The 16,583-nt window shown below is 65.8% G+C and overlaps 4 protein-coding genes across 4 annotated transcripts in view; 2 read left to right on the top strand and 2 right to left on the bottom strand.

Moving 5' to 3' along the window:
• The window catches only part of EMIHUDRAFT_454560 (putative threonine/serine dehydratase), a 3,617-nt gene extending 2,665 nt beyond the window's left edge, over positions 1-952 (top strand). The window contains exons 13-18 of the mRNA XM_005791111.1: positions 1-33; positions 150-210; positions 288-350; positions 420-528; positions 599-645; positions 714-952. Of these exons, the coding sequence (XP_005791168.1) occupies positions 1-33; positions 150-210; positions 288-350; positions 420-528; positions 599-645; positions 714-769 (369 nt within the window). The 3' untranslated portion in view covers positions 770-952. The remainder of the gene's footprint in view (positions 34-149; positions 211-287; positions 351-419; positions 529-598; positions 646-713) is intronic.
• Positions 953-1,214: 262 nt separating this feature from the next.
• On the bottom strand, positions 1,215-1,619 carry EMIHUDRAFT_224125 (hypothetical protein; the record flags this gene model as incomplete). Its single annotated transcript, XM_005791110.1, has 1 exon — positions 1,215-1,619. The coding sequence occupies one exon, from the start codon at positions 1,617-1,619 to the stop codon at positions 1,215-1,217; it is 405 nt and encodes a 134-aa protein (XP_005791167.1).
• Positions 1,620-4,374: 2,755 nt separating this feature from the next.
• Positions 4,375-4,881, top strand: EMIHUDRAFT_361541 (hypothetical protein; the record flags this gene model as incomplete). The annotated part of the gene is made up of 1 exon (XM_005791109.1): positions 4,375-4,881. The coding sequence occupies one exon, from the start codon at positions 4,375-4,377 to the stop codon at positions 4,879-4,881; it is 507 nt and encodes a 168-aa protein (XP_005791166.1).
• Positions 4,882-9,627: 4,746 nt separating this feature from the next.
• EMIHUDRAFT_224120 (hypothetical protein) lies at positions 9,628-10,873 on the bottom strand (the record flags this gene model as incomplete). Its single annotated transcript, XM_005791108.1, has 2 exons — positions 9,628-10,011; positions 10,355-10,873. The coding sequence occupies 2 exons, from the start codon at positions 10,871-10,873 to the stop codon at positions 9,628-9,630; spliced, it is 903 nt and encodes a 300-aa protein (XP_005791165.1).
• Between the last annotated feature and the right edge of the window lie 5,710 nt (positions 10,874-16,583).

The following is a 16,583-nucleotide window of genomic DNA, read 5'->3' as shown; positions in this document are numbered from 1 at the left end:
CGCGCTCTCCTCGACGACTTGCGCAAGATTGAGGTGCCGCGCGCCCCGCCCTCGCCGCCGCCCTCCCGCCCTCGCCGCCGCCCTCCCGCCCTCGCCGCCGCCTCAAGGCCTGCCCACCGCCACCCCGACCTCGGCCGCACCTCGTCAAGGTGCACGGCTCCGACGTGACGGCCAACGAGATGGCGAAGACGCACGCGCGCTACCTGGCCGGTGCGCTGCCCTGGCGAGAGAGGCGGGGGGGCGGTGCGGCGGAGGCTTGCGGATGAGAGTGACGCGGGTTGCTTCAGGCGCGCGGCCCGGTGAGTTGGCTGGCGAGCGGCTGATCCGCTTCGAGTTCCCGGAGCACTCGGGCTCGCTCTCCACACGTCCTTGCCTCACGCTGTGAAGAGCCCCTGCCCACGGTACGCGCCTGTGAACAGGCTCACTCGCCGCCTTCCTGTCGGCGCTCACGCCCGACATGTTCCTCACGCTGCTGCACTACCGCAACCACGGCGGGCAGGTCGGGAAGGTGCTCGCCGGCGTCAAGATGTGCGGCTGCAGCGCCGCGGGAGGAAGAGGCGCCGAAGGACATGTCCGGGACGCGTCTGGCACATCGTAGGCCCGCTAACAAGCACGGCGACTTTGACGCCATGCTCGACGGACTCGGCGGCTGCTGCCCGGGGGAGGCGTTGCGTGGGCCACGGCCGCTCCACGTGCGAGGCGGTGTGCTGTAGGCGTCACCTACTTTGACGAGACGGAGAACGAGGTCTTCAAGGAGTACATGGCCTGAGAGTACTTGGGGGCGGAGCAGATGACACGCACAGCGACTCGCGCGCCTCCGGCTGCTTGCCCGCCCGTTGCGGGATAGCCGCGCGGGTCGCGCTGACCACACGAAGTAAGGCGCCGCATTTCACGGACGCCAGGTAACTTATACGCGTCGGCTGCCGCAGTACACGTGTGGCGCGCACACGCGAGACTCATGCAGACTGTGCACTCTGCTCTCTGGCATCCGTCTCGGTCGTTCCGATGAGATTATCCGGCCACACGCGCGCGGAGCAGTGCCAGAGGGTCGAAGAGCCGGTGGCCGGTGTGGGCGCTGGGGCCTGGGCGGTGGCGGTGCGCACTACCCGTGGGTGCGACTACGCGGCGCCGCTGGCGCCCACACTCAATGTCCGACAGCTTGCACGGCTAGCAGCTGCGGGGACGCTCCAAGCTCCGCATACGGACACGCCTGCTCAGTTCCACACGCGCGGGTCCATGCAGTTGACCTGCATCGTCGCGCGCTTCCGAAAGAAGGCCGTTGGGGAGCGGGACGGAGCCGGTGCACTCGTCTTCTTGGCTGCCTTGTCTTTCGCGGCGTCCGCCCGCCTCTGAGCAGCATTCAGAGCCATCCGGCGCGGCGACAGGAATGCCGGCTTCTTCTCCGCTGTGTCGCGCCGAGCCTTGTCTGCCAAGTCGCGTCGAGCCTTCTTTGCCGCGTCGTGCACGGTGGCAAGAGCAATCGGCAGGCGACCGGCTAGCTGCATATCGCGTAGGTCAGCCACTAGCTGCGTGGCTTCGCCCTCCGTGCACACGCTCCTCAGGGGCGCCTCGGCGACGCTGCCGCCTGGCAGCCAGCGCCCGGGGGAGGGGGGCGACATGTACAGTTGCGGTTGGCGCGTGACACTTGCGGCTGTAACTTCCACAGCGGGGAACTATCCGAAGTGATGAAAATAGATGGAAAAGAAAAGAAAATTTCGACGGAGATGGGGTGCGAGTATGAGACCGATACGTCGCAGGTCTCTTTCCCGGGGCGCCCGCCCCGGCGTAATAGCAAGAGACCTCGCGACATTGCTCGTACCCTCCAGCGCGCGGTCGGTCGTCCCTTCCACCGATCACGATCACTATATGTCGACGCGCAAGAGCCCGTCGGCGCCGCCCGTCTGTCTCGGCAGGCTTCTCGGCGCGGGCTGCGACGGTAGTCTCGAAAAGGGCGAAACCTTGTTCCAGAAGTACCTCTGCACATCGTGCAAGGGACCAGCAGGATTCTTCGTTGAGCTGCAGTACGTGCGCTGCGTCCCGTCTGCCGATGCCAAATCGTGCTTGCCTGACAAGGGTGGTACTCTCGGAGGCTTTCGCAGGAGCAAGCCTTCGATTGGACACTTCCAGTTCTGTCTTTGCAACGAACGCTACGAGCCGACTCGAAAGGCAACCAAAGTCACAGAGTTGGTTTACGAGGACGCTTTTGCACCTTTCGGGCTGGTGCTGCTTCGCCCTGGCTGCGGTACCCCCGAGCCTGAGTGGGCAGTGCCGTCACCACAGTCGCACCCGTCGTATCAATTTGACGCTAACGCGACGCGGCTGCGGCTTTCGTTCTGGAAGGACGAGAAGATGGTGGCGGTGAGGCCACGCAGCGGCCGCTTCAGCTCTGCAGTCGCTGCGCCGAGCGGAGCCGCAAGCTCAAGCGCCGCCGACGCGGCGGGCAGCGACATGGACATGGACGTCGACCTCGACTGGGTCGTCGAGGCGCTCTCCATGGTGACTATCAACTTGTCGAAGGAGACGATGGAGTCACGGACGGCACTTGGACATCAGCTGTTGAAGCTCGCACGGCATCTCATCGACCACCCGCAGCCGGAGATGGACGAGGCGGCGGTGCACGAGCAGGATCTTGTAAGGACGATCAGGGACACAGGGGAACGGGAGCGGGGAGCGCATCGCGACACGGAGGGGGGCTGGGCAGGGTTCACGACCCACACGACAGGGTCCCAGGGATTCCTCTCTCGTATAGGACAGGTTGCACCCGGCGGCACGGGGGCAGGCGCGGGCCTCCTACTGGTTGCGCTCTCCTAGTTCTCCTGCTCCTGACAAGGGACAGCGACAGGCTCGCTACAGCACTTGTTTCCTGACTAGCAAGACCCGCTTTCTTTTTTCGTGCAGGGGCCCTAGAGGAATCCTCGGACGACCCCTGACGTTGCGAGCGGCACTGCGAGCACGCTGCATGGCTCGCACTCTCGCAAGCTCGCCTCCCACATCGTCCCTGTGTCCGGCGTTTTTCTCTCTTGGCGACCAGGCCGAGGGCGTGAGGGCGACAAGACATGCGCAAAAGGGGGAAAGAAGGTTTTTCTATGAAGAGTCGAGCTACCCTACCCAGCCCTTGTCCCGAATCCACCCCCATGTCCCGAGCCGGCAAGCGCGCCCGCACGGGCGGCGGCGGCGGCGAGGAGGACGAGGAGCCCGTTCCGGTCGCGGATGGCTTCGAGGCGCCCATCTTTGGCGCGCGCGTCGGCCAGGTCGCCACGCTGACGCTCGAGGGCGAGGACGGCCTTCAGGCATCGCTCGGTCGCGTTGGCGTCGCGAGCGATCACGCGGGCGCCTGGTACGTCGCGACCGTTGACTCGCTGCTGCACGTCTCGGCGGCCGGGCGCGTGCGCCGCGTGGCAGCCTTGCCGGCAAGTGGAGGTGGCGACTACTATTACACCGTTACTGTCAGCCCGGACGGGAGCGCGGTTTTTGTGGCGGACTTCAGCGGCCACGAGATCCGGCGGGTGGAGGTGGCGACTGGCGAGGTGACCACGCTCGCTGGAAGCGGCGACGAGGGCAGCGCCGATGGCGTGGGCGAAGCAGCACAGTTCAACGGCCCAGCTGGCATCGCCATTAGCCCGGACGGGAGCGCGCTGTTTGTGACGGACCACGACAACGACAAGCCGGCGGGTTGAGGTGGCGACGGGAGAGGTGACGACGATCGCGGGCACTGGCACCACGGGCAGCGCCGATGGCGTCGGCGACGCGGCGGGGTTCAATATACCGCTTGGCATCACCATCAGCCCAGACGGCAGCGCGCTGTTTGTGGCAGACAACGGCGGCCACAAGATCCGGCGGGTGGCGGTGGCGACTGGCGCGGTGACCACGCTCGCGGGCAGCGGCGAGAATGGCGACGCGGATGGCGTGGGCGACGCGGCGGAGTTCTGCTACCCCTACGGTATGGCCATCAGCACGGACGGCAGCGCGCTGTTTGTGGCGGACAATGAGAGCCACAAGATTCGGCGGGTCGAGGTGGCGACGGGCGCTGTGACGACCCTCGCGGGCAGCGGCACCGAGGGCAACGCCGATGGTGTGGGCGACGCGGCGCAGCTCGCCAGCCCAGATGAAGTCGCAATCAGCCCGGACGGGAGCACGCTGTTGGTCGGTTCGGAAGGTGGCCTCCGCCAGGTCTGCGTGGCTGCGCCTCCTCCGCCTCCCTCCTTTGCCCCGATCGTCGTTCCGCCCTCCACCTTCTCGGCCGACATGAAGAAGACGCGGGGCGACGCTTCCCTCCCGCAGGGCATGGTCACCTTCCTGGTCGGCGACGACCGGGAGCGCATCGAGCACGTGAGCAAGAACGTGCTCTGCATTCGGTCCCCGGTCTTTCGGACCATGTTTGGCATCGGCATGAAGGAGCGCGACGCCGCCGAGGTCACGGTGCCCCATATCGACCTCGCCAGCTTCACCGCCCTTATCGACTACCTCTGCACCGATGAGCTCGACCTCGGCGAGGAGGAGGGCAGGGCGCAGCGCGCGCTCGACCTGCGGGAGCTGGCGCAGATGTACCAGGTGCCGCGCCTCGAGCTGCTCTGCGCGCAGGCGCTGCAGGAGAGCGTCGCGCCGGCGACCGCCGTGCCGCTGCTCGAGGCGGCGCACACGATGGGCGACGGGCGGCTCCTCGCGCAGTGCCGCCGCTTCGTGGCCGACCACGCCGCCGAGGTGCGGGCGAGCGGCGGCGTGGAGCAGCTGCGCGACTTTGGCGTGGCCAAGGGGCTGCTCGGCGACGCGCTCGACCAGGTGGCGGAGCTGAAGGGGACGGTGGCGAAGCTCAAGGGGACGGTGGCGGCGCGCGACGTGGAGCTCGAGAAGGTCCGGGCGGAGGTGGCCGAGCGGGCATGAGTGAGGGGCAGCGCCCCACGCCCTGATGACTCGATCGCCGCTTGGCACTAGTGAGAGCAGCGTGTGGCAGCGCAGCGCGCCGTGTACAGGGAAAGCGCTTCTGCGCGACACCGTCGGTGGGTACTCGCCGCATAGAGGGCGACGGCTTCCTAGGAAGCCGTCGCCTGCGCCTTGTATCTGTCGTGTGAATCGTGCGTGGCGACAGCCCTTGGAGCGCGGCTAGGCGGGGCTGGGTTGGTTGGGCGTTTTGGCCGCTAGTGGCGCCAGACCCCCTATCGAGCGGAACCCAGCGATGCGCGGTTCGATCGCAAGGGCGGGGACCTGTTCCTTTTTACCCATCTCCTAGTAGAGGTGTCCGTTTTATTTATTTATTTACACACACAATCGCACTCTGGCTGTACTAGCGTTGGGTTATCGTCACGCCATCAGCTCAACCAGTCGGGAAGCGCGGCGCAGTGGTCCGGCGGGGTGGGCCCGGCGCGTGGAGTCTGGACGAGAAGGGGCAAACGCGCCGCAACCGTACGGTCATTCGTCTCGAGCCCCAACGGACCTTCCTGCAGTCCGATCCCACTGCGAGCCGCCGCTCAATCGGTCCCGCATGACAGCATCGGCGCGAGCGAGCTCCCGCGGGGGCCGCCACTTCCTCCTCGAGAGAGCCCAAACGCGTGGTCGAGCAACGATAGAGTAGTTAGAGCACGGACCTCCCTAGCATGTGGGTTGCAGAATCATCTCTGAGGGAGGGTGTAGAGGATGTAGAGTGTAGAGCGCTGTAGAGCTGTAGAGATGTAGAGCGCTGGAGAGCGCTGTAGAGCTGTAGAGCTCTACATCCGGCGCGGGACGAACTGCGTGCGTTGTAGAGCGATGTAGAGCGCGATTTTGCTGTAGAGTTTGTTGTAGAGGCTCTACAGCAAACCCGCCGAGAAGGCAGTGACTCAAAGAGGTCGAGCCGCACTAGTGGGGTGTCTCCGAGCTTACTGGAGGTCTGATGGACGGCCCTGACTATCCCTGACACACAGAGAGTCCCTCTGACGGCACACAACACCGTATAACTGCGTCATGACCAGCCTGCCATGCGTCGCCGGTGCCGCATTCGTCGCTGTGCTTCTTTAGCAGGCGGTAGACTGTCGGCTGCGAGGACGGTCGCATTTGCGCGAGGCGAGGCGAGCATTGCTGCGCGTTGCATGCGCCATGCCTCGCGCCAGCGCGTGCGGGAGCTCCTGGCTGAGCGTTGAGTCCAAGCGAGTTGCGCTGGCCACGATCGCTACGCCGAGCCGAGCTGACGCGCCGAGGCGCCGGCCAGTCGCAGCCGTGAGGCATGCCACAGCAGCAGAGGCACCTGCCACCCATTGGGCGGGCAGACAGAAGGCCAGGGCAGCACTGGCAAGTGCAACGCGCCTAATGTCGGAGAGCGACCGTGCCTCGTTCGCCGCTTTTGATGTAGAGTTTGTTGTAGAGATTTCACGTTGTAGAGCGCCTCTACATCTCTCTACATCTGCATCGCTCTGTCCCGCGCCGGATGTAGAGCTCTACAGCTCTACATTGCTCCAGAGCGCTCTACATCTCTACAGCTCTACAACGCTCTACACTCTACATCCTCCACACCCTCCCTCAGAATCATCTATCTCGAAGCCAGGTCACCCCTCCCCGCGGCCGCGCGCCTGTGGCGGTGAATCATACTTGTGCTGTGTACTATACTGGGTCCTGTCATGCGCATGCGTGTCCATTTATTTCCATTTTTATCCGACCGACACAGAGGCTGCAAACACAAAACAACAGAGGATGCTGCCGCGGTACCACACCTCATGATTTTTCTGAATTTCTAGATCCCACTGCGACCCCTAGCATGTGGATCGGAAGAATTATCTTGGAGCCAGTGCGCAGCGCGGGGCGTCCGCCGAAACTGGAAAGAAAGAGTTTCCCTCGCAAAGAAAGAACCCCCCGGAGCGCGGAAAAACCAAAAAAAGAAACCCCCGGCGCGCGCAGCCTTGTGGTGCTCGAGATCGACTATTGTGCTACTGTGAAGCTCCTCAACAAAATCGCCGGTGGATGCGGAGGTGGATGCGCGTAAGGAGGCGGTGAGTTGGTACATTGACAATGATTCATTGATCACGCGAAGAGCATCCACGACGCAGCGTCCGATCTCGAGGCGAGACTCCACAAGGCTGCGGAGCTGGAGGCGGCGCGCAAGGCGATCGCTGAGTCGGAGTGCATGACGCGAGCCGTGTATGCACGGTGCCTGCGCGTGCTGCTCGATAGCGACGAGATTGATGGGCAGGACGTGCTGCATGTGATCTCCTCCTCAAAGGGCGGCGGTGCCGACCACCCCGACAACTACCTCTACGCGCCTAGTTACACCTCCGGCCGCCCACTAGCTGTGGTCGGCGACTACGATAGCCTGACCGCCTTCGCCGCCGGCAAGGCAAAGACCATCCGGGTGTCGCGCATGTTCGGCAATCGCATATCACCTGACCACGACGTCATCGACACCAAGGGCAAGGCGGTCAAGTACTACCAGCCGCAGCACTCACAGGACGACGAGGCGGAGGCGGACTGGCTTTACTCCATGGGCCAGAAGCTGATGGCTGCCTCCCAGGCTCCCCCTGGCGCTGTCTAGTGTCACGATGAGATCCGATCAATCTAGTCCGTGTACTGTCACCTCTGTGTTCTGTGTGTGTCATCAATCATAATTTATTATCGCGTAAACTCGGGGGCACGGGACGCGGCACAAACGGGGCGCAAACGACTTTCCTTTTCTCTCGCTGCTTCAGCCGGAAAGAAGAAAAACGAGCCCGATTTGTCACATGACGCAAGCGCCTCCGCCGCCACCGCTCGCGCTGCTCGACTTGGCCACCGACTTGCTCGCGCGCGTCGTCGCGCGCTGCGACACCCCCGCCGACATCGCTCGCGTCGCGGCCGTTTCGCGCATCTTCCACTCCTCGCTCGCGGAGGAAGGCATCCGCTTGCGGGCGCGAGAGCGCGGCTACGAGCTAGCAGAGCCGCCAGCGGGCGATAGCTGCGACGTGTGCTGGCTGTGCTTTGCGGCGATGCAGCGCGAGTCCAACCCGCCGACGAGGGTGGCGTCAAGCATGCAGCACAGCGTCTTCATCGACGGCGAGGGGCGGCTCGCGTCGTGTGGCGGAGCCGGCGACACGAAGCTTCTTGGGCACGACCCGTGGCGCGGCCTTGGCCTGTTCGAGGGCCGAGAGGCCGGCGGCCGCCCAACACGACTCCCCTCGCAGCTCGGGGGAGCGCGCGCTGAAAGCGTGTCAGTTGGGTCCTGCTTCAGCCTCGCCCTCGCCGCAGACAGCTCAGTCTGGAGTTGGGGAAGGGGGCAGGGCGGGGGAGGATGGCTGGGTCATGCTGGCGGGCATTACCAGCAGCGCCCAAAGAAAATCGAGGCCCTGGCTGGGCAGCGCGTCGTGGCTATCTCTGCTGGGAGCTTCTCCAGCCTCGCCCTCACCACCGACGGCGCCGTCTGGAGCTGGGGTGCGGGCGGCGGCATGTTCTCGAGCTGCTCGCTGGGCCACAGCGACCGGCACGACCATCACCTCCCGACGAAGATCGAGGCCTTGGCGGGCCAGCGCGTCGTTGCTCTCTCTGCGGGCGACTACCACTCTCTCGCCCTTACAATGGACGGCGCAATCTGGAGCTGGGGCGAGGGAAGAGACGGCGCGTTGGGCCACGGCAACGAGCAGAACCAGCAGCTTCCCAAGAAGGTTGAGGCCTTGTCGGGCCGGCGCGTCATCGCTGTGTCGGCAGGAGGCGGCTGCAGCTTCGCTCTCACCACTGGCGGTGTGGTGTGGAGCTGGGGTTCGGGACTCCTAGGCACGTTGGGCCACGGCAACACGGAGAAGCAGCTGCTGCCGAAGAGGATCGACGCCTTCGCTGGCCAGCGCGTCATCGCCGTGTCGGCAGACCGCCACACCTTCGCCATCACCGCCGACGGCTCCGCCTGGTCCTGGGGCCCAAACAATTTAGGACGCCTGGGCCACGGCGACACGCAGAGCCGGTCGCTGCCCAACAAGATCGAGGCCTTGGCCGGGCAGCGCGTCGTCTCTGTGGTGGCCAGCGGCTGCCACGGCTTCGCCCTCACTGCTGACGGAGCATTCTTCTCCTGGGGCCATCACGGCGGAGGGGGAGAGTCCATCTTGGGCCACGGTTATCCTTTCGTCATGGGCCAAGGCGTGGAGGACCAGCTGCTTCCGAAGAAGATCGACTTGTGGGTGGGCGAGCGGCCTGATTCCACCGGACCCAGCGAGGACGGCGACGAGAGCAATGGCGAGTATAGCGGCTCGGACAGCGGGTACCTCTCCTAGCGATGGGCGGCGTCGCGGATCCCTCCTCACAGTGTACAGTAGTAGCACGTCTGTGTCCCACTTCTCCCCCTGCGCCCTGGGATCCGCCCTGTCTCGTTGTCATTGTCCCCCCCCCCCCCCCTTGCCGCACGCCCCCTCGCGTCGGGGCCCGCGGAAGGGTGGCGCCCTGGCAGTGTTGTTCTTCTCGTTTGTGTTTTTTTTGAATCGTCTTCACGTTGGTAGAGACATCCTCATCGGCGACAATCGACAAACAAATACCCACACGCGACTCTGCAGCTGCTATCGAACACACACCGCGCTAAGCCTAACACCCACGCACCACTCCACAACTTGCCCCACACATGCACGCTCTCTGAGGCTGGGAGCTCTTCAGCTCCCGCCTCCCAATAGTGGATACATCAGATCTCTCTCACACCGCGGCCGCGCGCCGTCACAAGCCGAGCCGCACAAAGGCGTACGGCGCGAGGAGGAGGATGTACACCGGCACGAGCCAGTACTTTAAAAAGCGGAGCGCGGCGTAGAGGCGCAGCGGCTGCCTCGGCGTCGCCGCGCCGATCCCCTCGAAGAGGGCGAGCAGCCCGCCTGCGGGACGCGTCGAGGACGCGTCTTGGGCGTGTCTGAGGGGCGACCTCCGAGGAGCGGCGGCGCAGCCGCCGTTGCCGACGACGGCGCGGACAAAGGCAGAGGCGCCCGAGCCGGGGTAGTGGAGTGGGAAGAGGTGCTTGAAGGCGCCGCCGACCGCCAGCCCGGCGAGCACGCCCAGCATGCCCATGTAGTTGCCGTGCGGCACGCCCCGCGGGTCGAGCTCTCGCCCCTGCGGCAGCCGGCGAGGCGGACTGTGTCCTCGCGGCGCGTCTCGGAAGGGTCTGGGGAAGGGTCTCGGAGAGACCCCGGGAAGGGCCTCGGGAAGGGCCTCGGGAAGGGCCCCGGGAAGGGCCTCGGGAAGGGCCTCGGGAAGGGCCCTCGGGAGGGGCGCTCGCCTTGTACCGCCCTCGGCACGCGTTCCGACTCCACTCTGGCGGGTCGGAGCCGCGAGACCGCTCGGCGACGCAATACGCGGCGTGGACGGCGAGGCCGGCGGCGGCGGCGGGCAGCAGCAGCGCACAGAGCCGGCTCGTGGCGCTCCAGTGCACGAAGCTAGGGAGCGAGGGCAGTACGATGTGGGCGTAGGCGGCGGCGGAGAGCGCGCCCCATAGCAGCCCGACTGCCACGTCGCTCGGAAAGTGCAGGCCAACGTGCACTCGCGAGGCGGCGACGAGCAGTGCGTAGGCGGCGCTGGGCAGGGCGGGCGTCGATGTCGCCGCCTCGGCGTGTGCCGACGAGAGGACCAGCCACGTCATCACCGCAGCCGCGAGCTGCGAGTGCGAGGACGGGAAGGAGAACTCGGACGACCACTGGTGCATCATCACGCGCTCGTCGACCCAGGCGGGGCGGCCGCGGCGCGTGAGCCACTTGACGACGCCGTTGGCCATCTCCGAGAGCGGCACCAGCCAGATGCCGCAGAAGCACTTGTGCTGGTCCAGGCACCAGTAAAGGCTGGCGAAGAGCGGCAGCATCGCCTCGCCAGAGACGGAGTGACCGAGCACCTGGGAGGGCACGTCTAACGCGCGGTACCGCTGGAGAGGCAGCGTCACGTGCCGAATCTCGAACCGGCTGAGCGAAGCCCAGTCAGGCATGAGCTGAGGCCGCGTGAGAGCGGCGATTCGGCGACGCAAGAAATTTATGATTCGCAGAGCACGAGGCGCGAGTGACGGGATCCTCAGAAGCCGTCGCCCCCACCACAGGAGCAGTCAACCACAAGAATTTTAGAACCAAGCTCCCTCGCACGACACTGCGCACTGGCACGGGACTGGCGCGCACTGGCACTAACACAGGTCGAGGGCCCAACTTGAGAATCGTGCTTTTTGGGTTGGGTTGGGTTGTTGGGTTGGGTTGGGTTGTTCCGCGTGAGGTTGGGTCGTCGGCGCGAAGGGTGAGGTCTCGACCGCCGCCGCTCACGCCAGCGGACGGCCACTGCCGGTGTTTTTGGCTTCGCCACCGTCCAAGGCGTGCGCCATGCGCTCGCCGGCATCGAGCGAGCAACGTGATCGACCGAGCGGCTTGCTGTGTGGTCGCCTTCTTGTGGCTCTCGTCGAGAGCGTTTTGCGTCCCGGCGGGTGGGAGAATGTGTGTCGTCTGAAGTGTCACTGTGTGCGTCACATCGATGTGGATAACAAGCACGGTCGATCCGTCAAAGCGATACACTCGTTCCTATCACGCTGGAAGGCTTGCACGGAGCTCTGTGCCGGCACACAGAAGAGCCGTGCGGCAAGAAGAGCTCGATGGGGAGCGAGAACTGCCAGAGGTGCTCACCCAGGTTTCGGAAGTCCGCCTTGATGCGGTCAGTCCCCCCCAGGTTTGACCGCGCAGCTCGCAAGACTCGTCGAACACTCGTAGCCTTTCTGCGCCTCTGACTCTGCAAGCTATGCGGGAAGAGCAGTTTATTCGCAATATATCGACGAGTTCGAGAGAGCCACAGGCTTTCGCTCGGGAGGGATTGAGTGCGTCGCGACGGACTTCAGGTTACACCTGAAAATCTGACGGTTCTCGCTCCCCATCGAGCTCTTCTTGCCGCACGGCTCTTCTGTGTGCCGGCACAGAGCTCCGTGCCAGCCCTCCAGCGTGATAGGAATGAGTGTATCGCTTTGTCCTTTGACGGATCGACCGTGCTTATTATCAAGACTGAAATGACGCGTACACAGTGACACATCAGACGACACATGCTCTCCCACCCGCCGGGACGCAAAACGCTCTCGACGAGAGCCACAAGAAGGCGACCACACAGCAAGCCGCTCGGTCGATCACGTTGCTCGCTCGATGCCGGCGAGCGCATGGCGCACGCCTTGGACGGTGGCGAAGCCAAAAACACCGGCAGTGGCCGTCCGCTGGCGTGAGCGGCGGCGGTCGAGACTCACCCTTCGCGCCGACGACCCAACCTCACGCGGAACAACCCAACCCAAGCACAACCCAACCCAACACGAAACAACCCAACTCAAAGCACGATTCTCAAGTTGGGCCCTCAGGTCCATAAAAGAGACACGCGTCGCTTCCCAAGATCCCTCATATGGGGAAATACACAAATTTATTCGTTAACGTTAATCCCCCTGACCGACGTGCTATCTCGGAGTCCACCCGGGGCAACCCGGGAAATGCTCCGACGACACGCTCTTGCTCACGCAAAAGCATCTCACCTGTTGCGGGGCAAACCTCCGCTCACAGCGGTCCGCAGCTAGCCGCGCTTACTAATCGCCACTCTCATCTCACGACCCGCCCGCCCTTGCCGCCATCCCGCCCTCGCGAGCAGCGGTGGCGAGCAAACGGCGGTGCGACGCCGCCGGCGCGGGAAACTCAGCCAGCCTCGGCACCGCCCTCTCCTTGAGAGCGGTGGCCCAGCCGTGGCGGCGCTGGAACCAGTCGGCAGAGGGGCGGCCCTCCTTGACGAGGTGCGCCTTGTCCCTCGGCCTCGGCCGGCCGTCCCCTTCTCGCACGAGGTGCGCGAGGGGGGCGCACGGCCGGCCGCCAGGCGCCGCCGCGCCGCCCGGCTCGAGGCAGTCCGCGCGCGTGCTCCACGGCTCAGGCGGCGCAGGCTCGCCAGAGAGGCGGCCCGCCAGCACCTTCATCAGCCCCGAGAAGGCGTCGCGAGACCCGTCCTCGCCGATGTACGAGCCCGCCCTCCGCCGCCGCTCCGGCCCGCACGGGGACGGCTGCCACAGCCTCGCCTGCCGCACCGATCGCGCGTGGCTGTGGGTCGAGGGAGCGGCCCGCGCCCGCGAGGCGTTGCAGGCGGCGGGCGCGCAGCAGTCGAAGGCGAGCGTGGTGTAGAGCATGCGCTCGCGCGCCTGCTCACGCCGCGAGGTGTCAGCAGCGCACGAGGAGGGCGAGGAGGGCGGTGAGGGAGCCGGTGCTCGCGCGCCGCTTCGCCCGCCGCACGGAGCGCCGCCTCCGCGCCGGGGCCGAGGCTGCCCAGCACCTGCGGCAGCGTGGGGATGCGAGCCACGTCCACCGCGAGCGCCGCCTCCTCCCACCGCCACTCGTCGCGCAGCTCCTGCTCACGGCGGAAGCTGTGAAGAGACGCCGCCTCCTCGCGCCGCCGCGGCGCCGCCTCGCTCCTGCAGCGGCATCGCCTCGAGCGGGTCCGAGAGCACCGGGATGCAGCCGTGGAGAAGCGCCGGGAGGTAGCGGTCCGAGTCGCCGTTGTCCCACCCGCGAGGGGAGAAGCAGAAACGCGATGTGCGCATCGCGGACGGGATGTCGACCGCGTTGACGCCGCTCCGCCCCGTGTCGTGGATACACACGCCCGGGGCGTCCACCAGCTGGAGCAGCGTCTTTCGGGCGGGGTTGCTGCCCACGCTTCCCCGCCCGGCCCAGTGGAGCGAGCAGTTGCGCGCCGCCGTCGGCGATGGCGCCGCCACGAGGCGCCCGAGCGCGGCGACCCTCCCCTTCCGCCCCAGGCCGCACTCTGGGCACTCGGCCGTCCTGCGGCGCGGCAGTCCGCACAGCGGCCCGCAGGTGTGCGCCTCGTCCGAAGGCAGCCGCACGTCGAGCCCGTGGGTGAAGCAGTTGAGGCAGTGGCCTCGCTGGCTGGTGAGCTGGTCCGCCCAGCCGCTGTAGAGGAGGAAGAGGACGAGCCGGCCGGGGCTCGCGGGGTTGAGTGCCTCCCAGCCGGCGCCCCACAGCCTGCGGATCTCCGCGGCGTGCGAGCCGTTCCAGACGTGGTTCCGGCGGTCCTGCGCGGCGTCAGAGTCGGTCGGCGACCACTTGTGCGGGTAGATTGGACGGTCGTAGCCCGTGTCTCCCGGGCCGTGGTCGCCTGGCAGCAGCAGCACGTGCCGCGCCTGGCCCGCGTCGGCAGTCCGGTTCCACCACGGCCAGCGCGAGCGGAGGTAGTGGAAGATGCGAGCGATTCGCACGTCGCCCAGCGACCTGCAGTTTGAGTGCGCGGGGTGAGGGCCGCGGTAAAATTGCGATGGTGGGGTCGTCGCACAGGCGCCTCATGTCTGCCCGGCTAAAGACGTTTGGCGGGAAGCCGGGCAGCAGCCAATAGTCGGCACAGTCCCCGTCGGGCTCGTGGTGGACGCTCGTGCGGACCCACTGCAGCAGCGCTTTGCCCTGGCGCCAATAATCGGGCGCAGCGTGGAGGTGCTTTGGGAGCGTGTAGGTGTAGACGCGAGGGCGAGGGCCGCCGCGATCGCAGTGCGGCGGGGTCTGCATCGGTGCCGTACCCGCCACCGCCAGCTGCCTTCCTCGCCGCAAGTTATGTGCTATGGCTGCTGACTTGGTGGGGTGGGTAGCGACGGAGGGGCAGACTGCTCCGTAGCACGCGGCCGTCAACTCGTGCACGGCCGTCGCGATGACACGTCACGCACGCTGGCGCGCGGGTTTCTTTTTTTAAGAGAAAGCAAGAATATTTTCTTTAAAAGATTCGGCTGTGTCCAGCAGTCCGGACCCGGTGCTAAGGCCGGTGACAGTGTGCCTCGTGTCGGCTCCCGAGCCAATCGTGTGCAGCGTGTGTGTGCGTGTGGGCCCGTCCTCCATGCTTGGAGGTGTGTAAGACTGAGTACTGATTCGCCTTTTTGGAAAGGACAACTGGTCGTCGGATTTGTGAACGCCGAGCTGTGCAGTGACCGCCGCCGACACGCCGACACGAGCTGACCGCCGACACGCTGACACGCTGACACGCTGACGCTGTCAGCTCGTGTCCTCTCGTCGCTCACACACTAACACGTCCACAGACTACGCGCGGGCAGTGGACAAGCACGTGGATGTGTCTGAGAACGAGTCGTCTCACGACCTGCAGATGCTGGCCGGCTCACTGGACAGGAAGGACATCTTTGCCATCCCTCTCAACGCTCTGCAGCCCGAGGCGTTCAACCCATCTGGGCACCTCAACTTCTCGGCCATCAAGCACGCCCAGCTTGAGTTGGACGTCGAGACTTGGTCGAACGCTGCAACAGAGAAGGCAGAGCAGTACCAGTTCGATGTGTACGATGTGTACGCGCAGCGAGGATCGGTGTAACCCGATCCACGGAGGCGTGTTTTCTGACGGCCGACCGTCAGTGCACGGAGTTGCCCCTTCTCCGACTGCCCCGGCTAGTTCACGAGTTTCGCGGGAGTGACCCCAAAAGCGTCAAACCCGAGACCTAGCGCGGGTGGGCTGGAGGGGGCTCGCTGCAAGGAAGGGCGGTGTTAGAGGCCGATCCCCGTAGTCCGCCCCGTTCCTCCCTATCGGGCCGCATGAGCGGCCTCGCCTCGCAGATTCGTTTCTCGCGCCTGGGTCAGGCGCGCGGGGCATCCCCCGGGTCGCTCGACCAGCGATCCGAAGAGTGGCCGCTATGCGAAGGATAGAGCGGGGCCCTCGACGCCTCTGTCCGGCCCTGCCTCCGAGGGGGGAAGGGAATTGCGGGGTCCCCACGGGCGCCTCAGTTCGGCCCTCCCGAGGGGGGGAGGGGAGCAAGGGGGTGGGGGGATCGGGGCGATGGGGAGGGGTCTCGGTTTCGTGTGGCTAATACTTGCCTTTCGGGGAGGGGCCTCAGGAAAGGCGAGTCCAGCTCAACCCTACGTCTTCCCCTCCTCCCTGGGCCACATCCTCCCTGTCGCCCCCCCCAGCACTCCAAGGTGCCAAAGGAACAAACAAGGGCACAACAAACAACAGACGACAGGAAGTAACATGCGAGGCTAGAGCAGGCTTGCTCCACCTCGAGCAATCTCGCCGGCCGGCGAGGCACGGACGAGACCGTGTGTGGGGTCTAGTGAGGTGTCTATGGACGCTCTCTTCATGTCCTCGCCGCCGAAGGGGCGGCCCCGCTTGAGGTGGCTGGCATGTGTCGCCAAGCGTCGCCCAAGCGGGGAGGCCAAGCCAGATTGATCCTTGTCACGTGAACGTCTGTGCTTGTGCGTCTTGCGTCCGGGGTTGTGTTTTTGTGTATCGCGCGCCTTGCGGGGGGGGCGCGGAAAAGAGGAACCTCTTAGCGCCATCGCCACGACGTGCTACGAAAAAATATATTCCGGCGCCGTCGCTGCCCCCTCCGACCTCGCCGTCGCCCCAGCGGCCGCCGCCCTCGCCGCTGCCGCCGCAGCCGCCCTCGATGCCGCCGCCGCCGCCGCCGTCGCCCTCCTCCGCCCAGATGGGGACCCGCTGGCTGAATTCCACGGGCGGCTGCGCGACCCCGCACGGCGGCACTGGACGGTACGACGAGAGGTGGCAGGTGTCTGAGATCGTGTGTCGCGACGAGTGCGCGCGCATGATCGACTGCCTTGCGTACGAGTTTGGGCAGGTTGGGAGCTTCAGCCTCTGCGAGCTGCACAGGGAAGTGATCGCCAAGACATTTCGGGGTGAGCGAGGCGTCA

The sequence above is a fragment of the Emiliania huxleyi genome, assembly GCF_000372725.1.
Source record: "Emiliania huxleyi CCMP1516 unplaced genomic scaffold EMIHUscaffold_115, whole genome shotgun sequence".
NCBI lineage: Eukaryota > Haptophyta > Isochrysidales > Noelaerhabdaceae > Emiliania > Emiliania huxleyi.
This window is presented reverse-complemented; position numbering and strand designations above follow the sequence as displayed.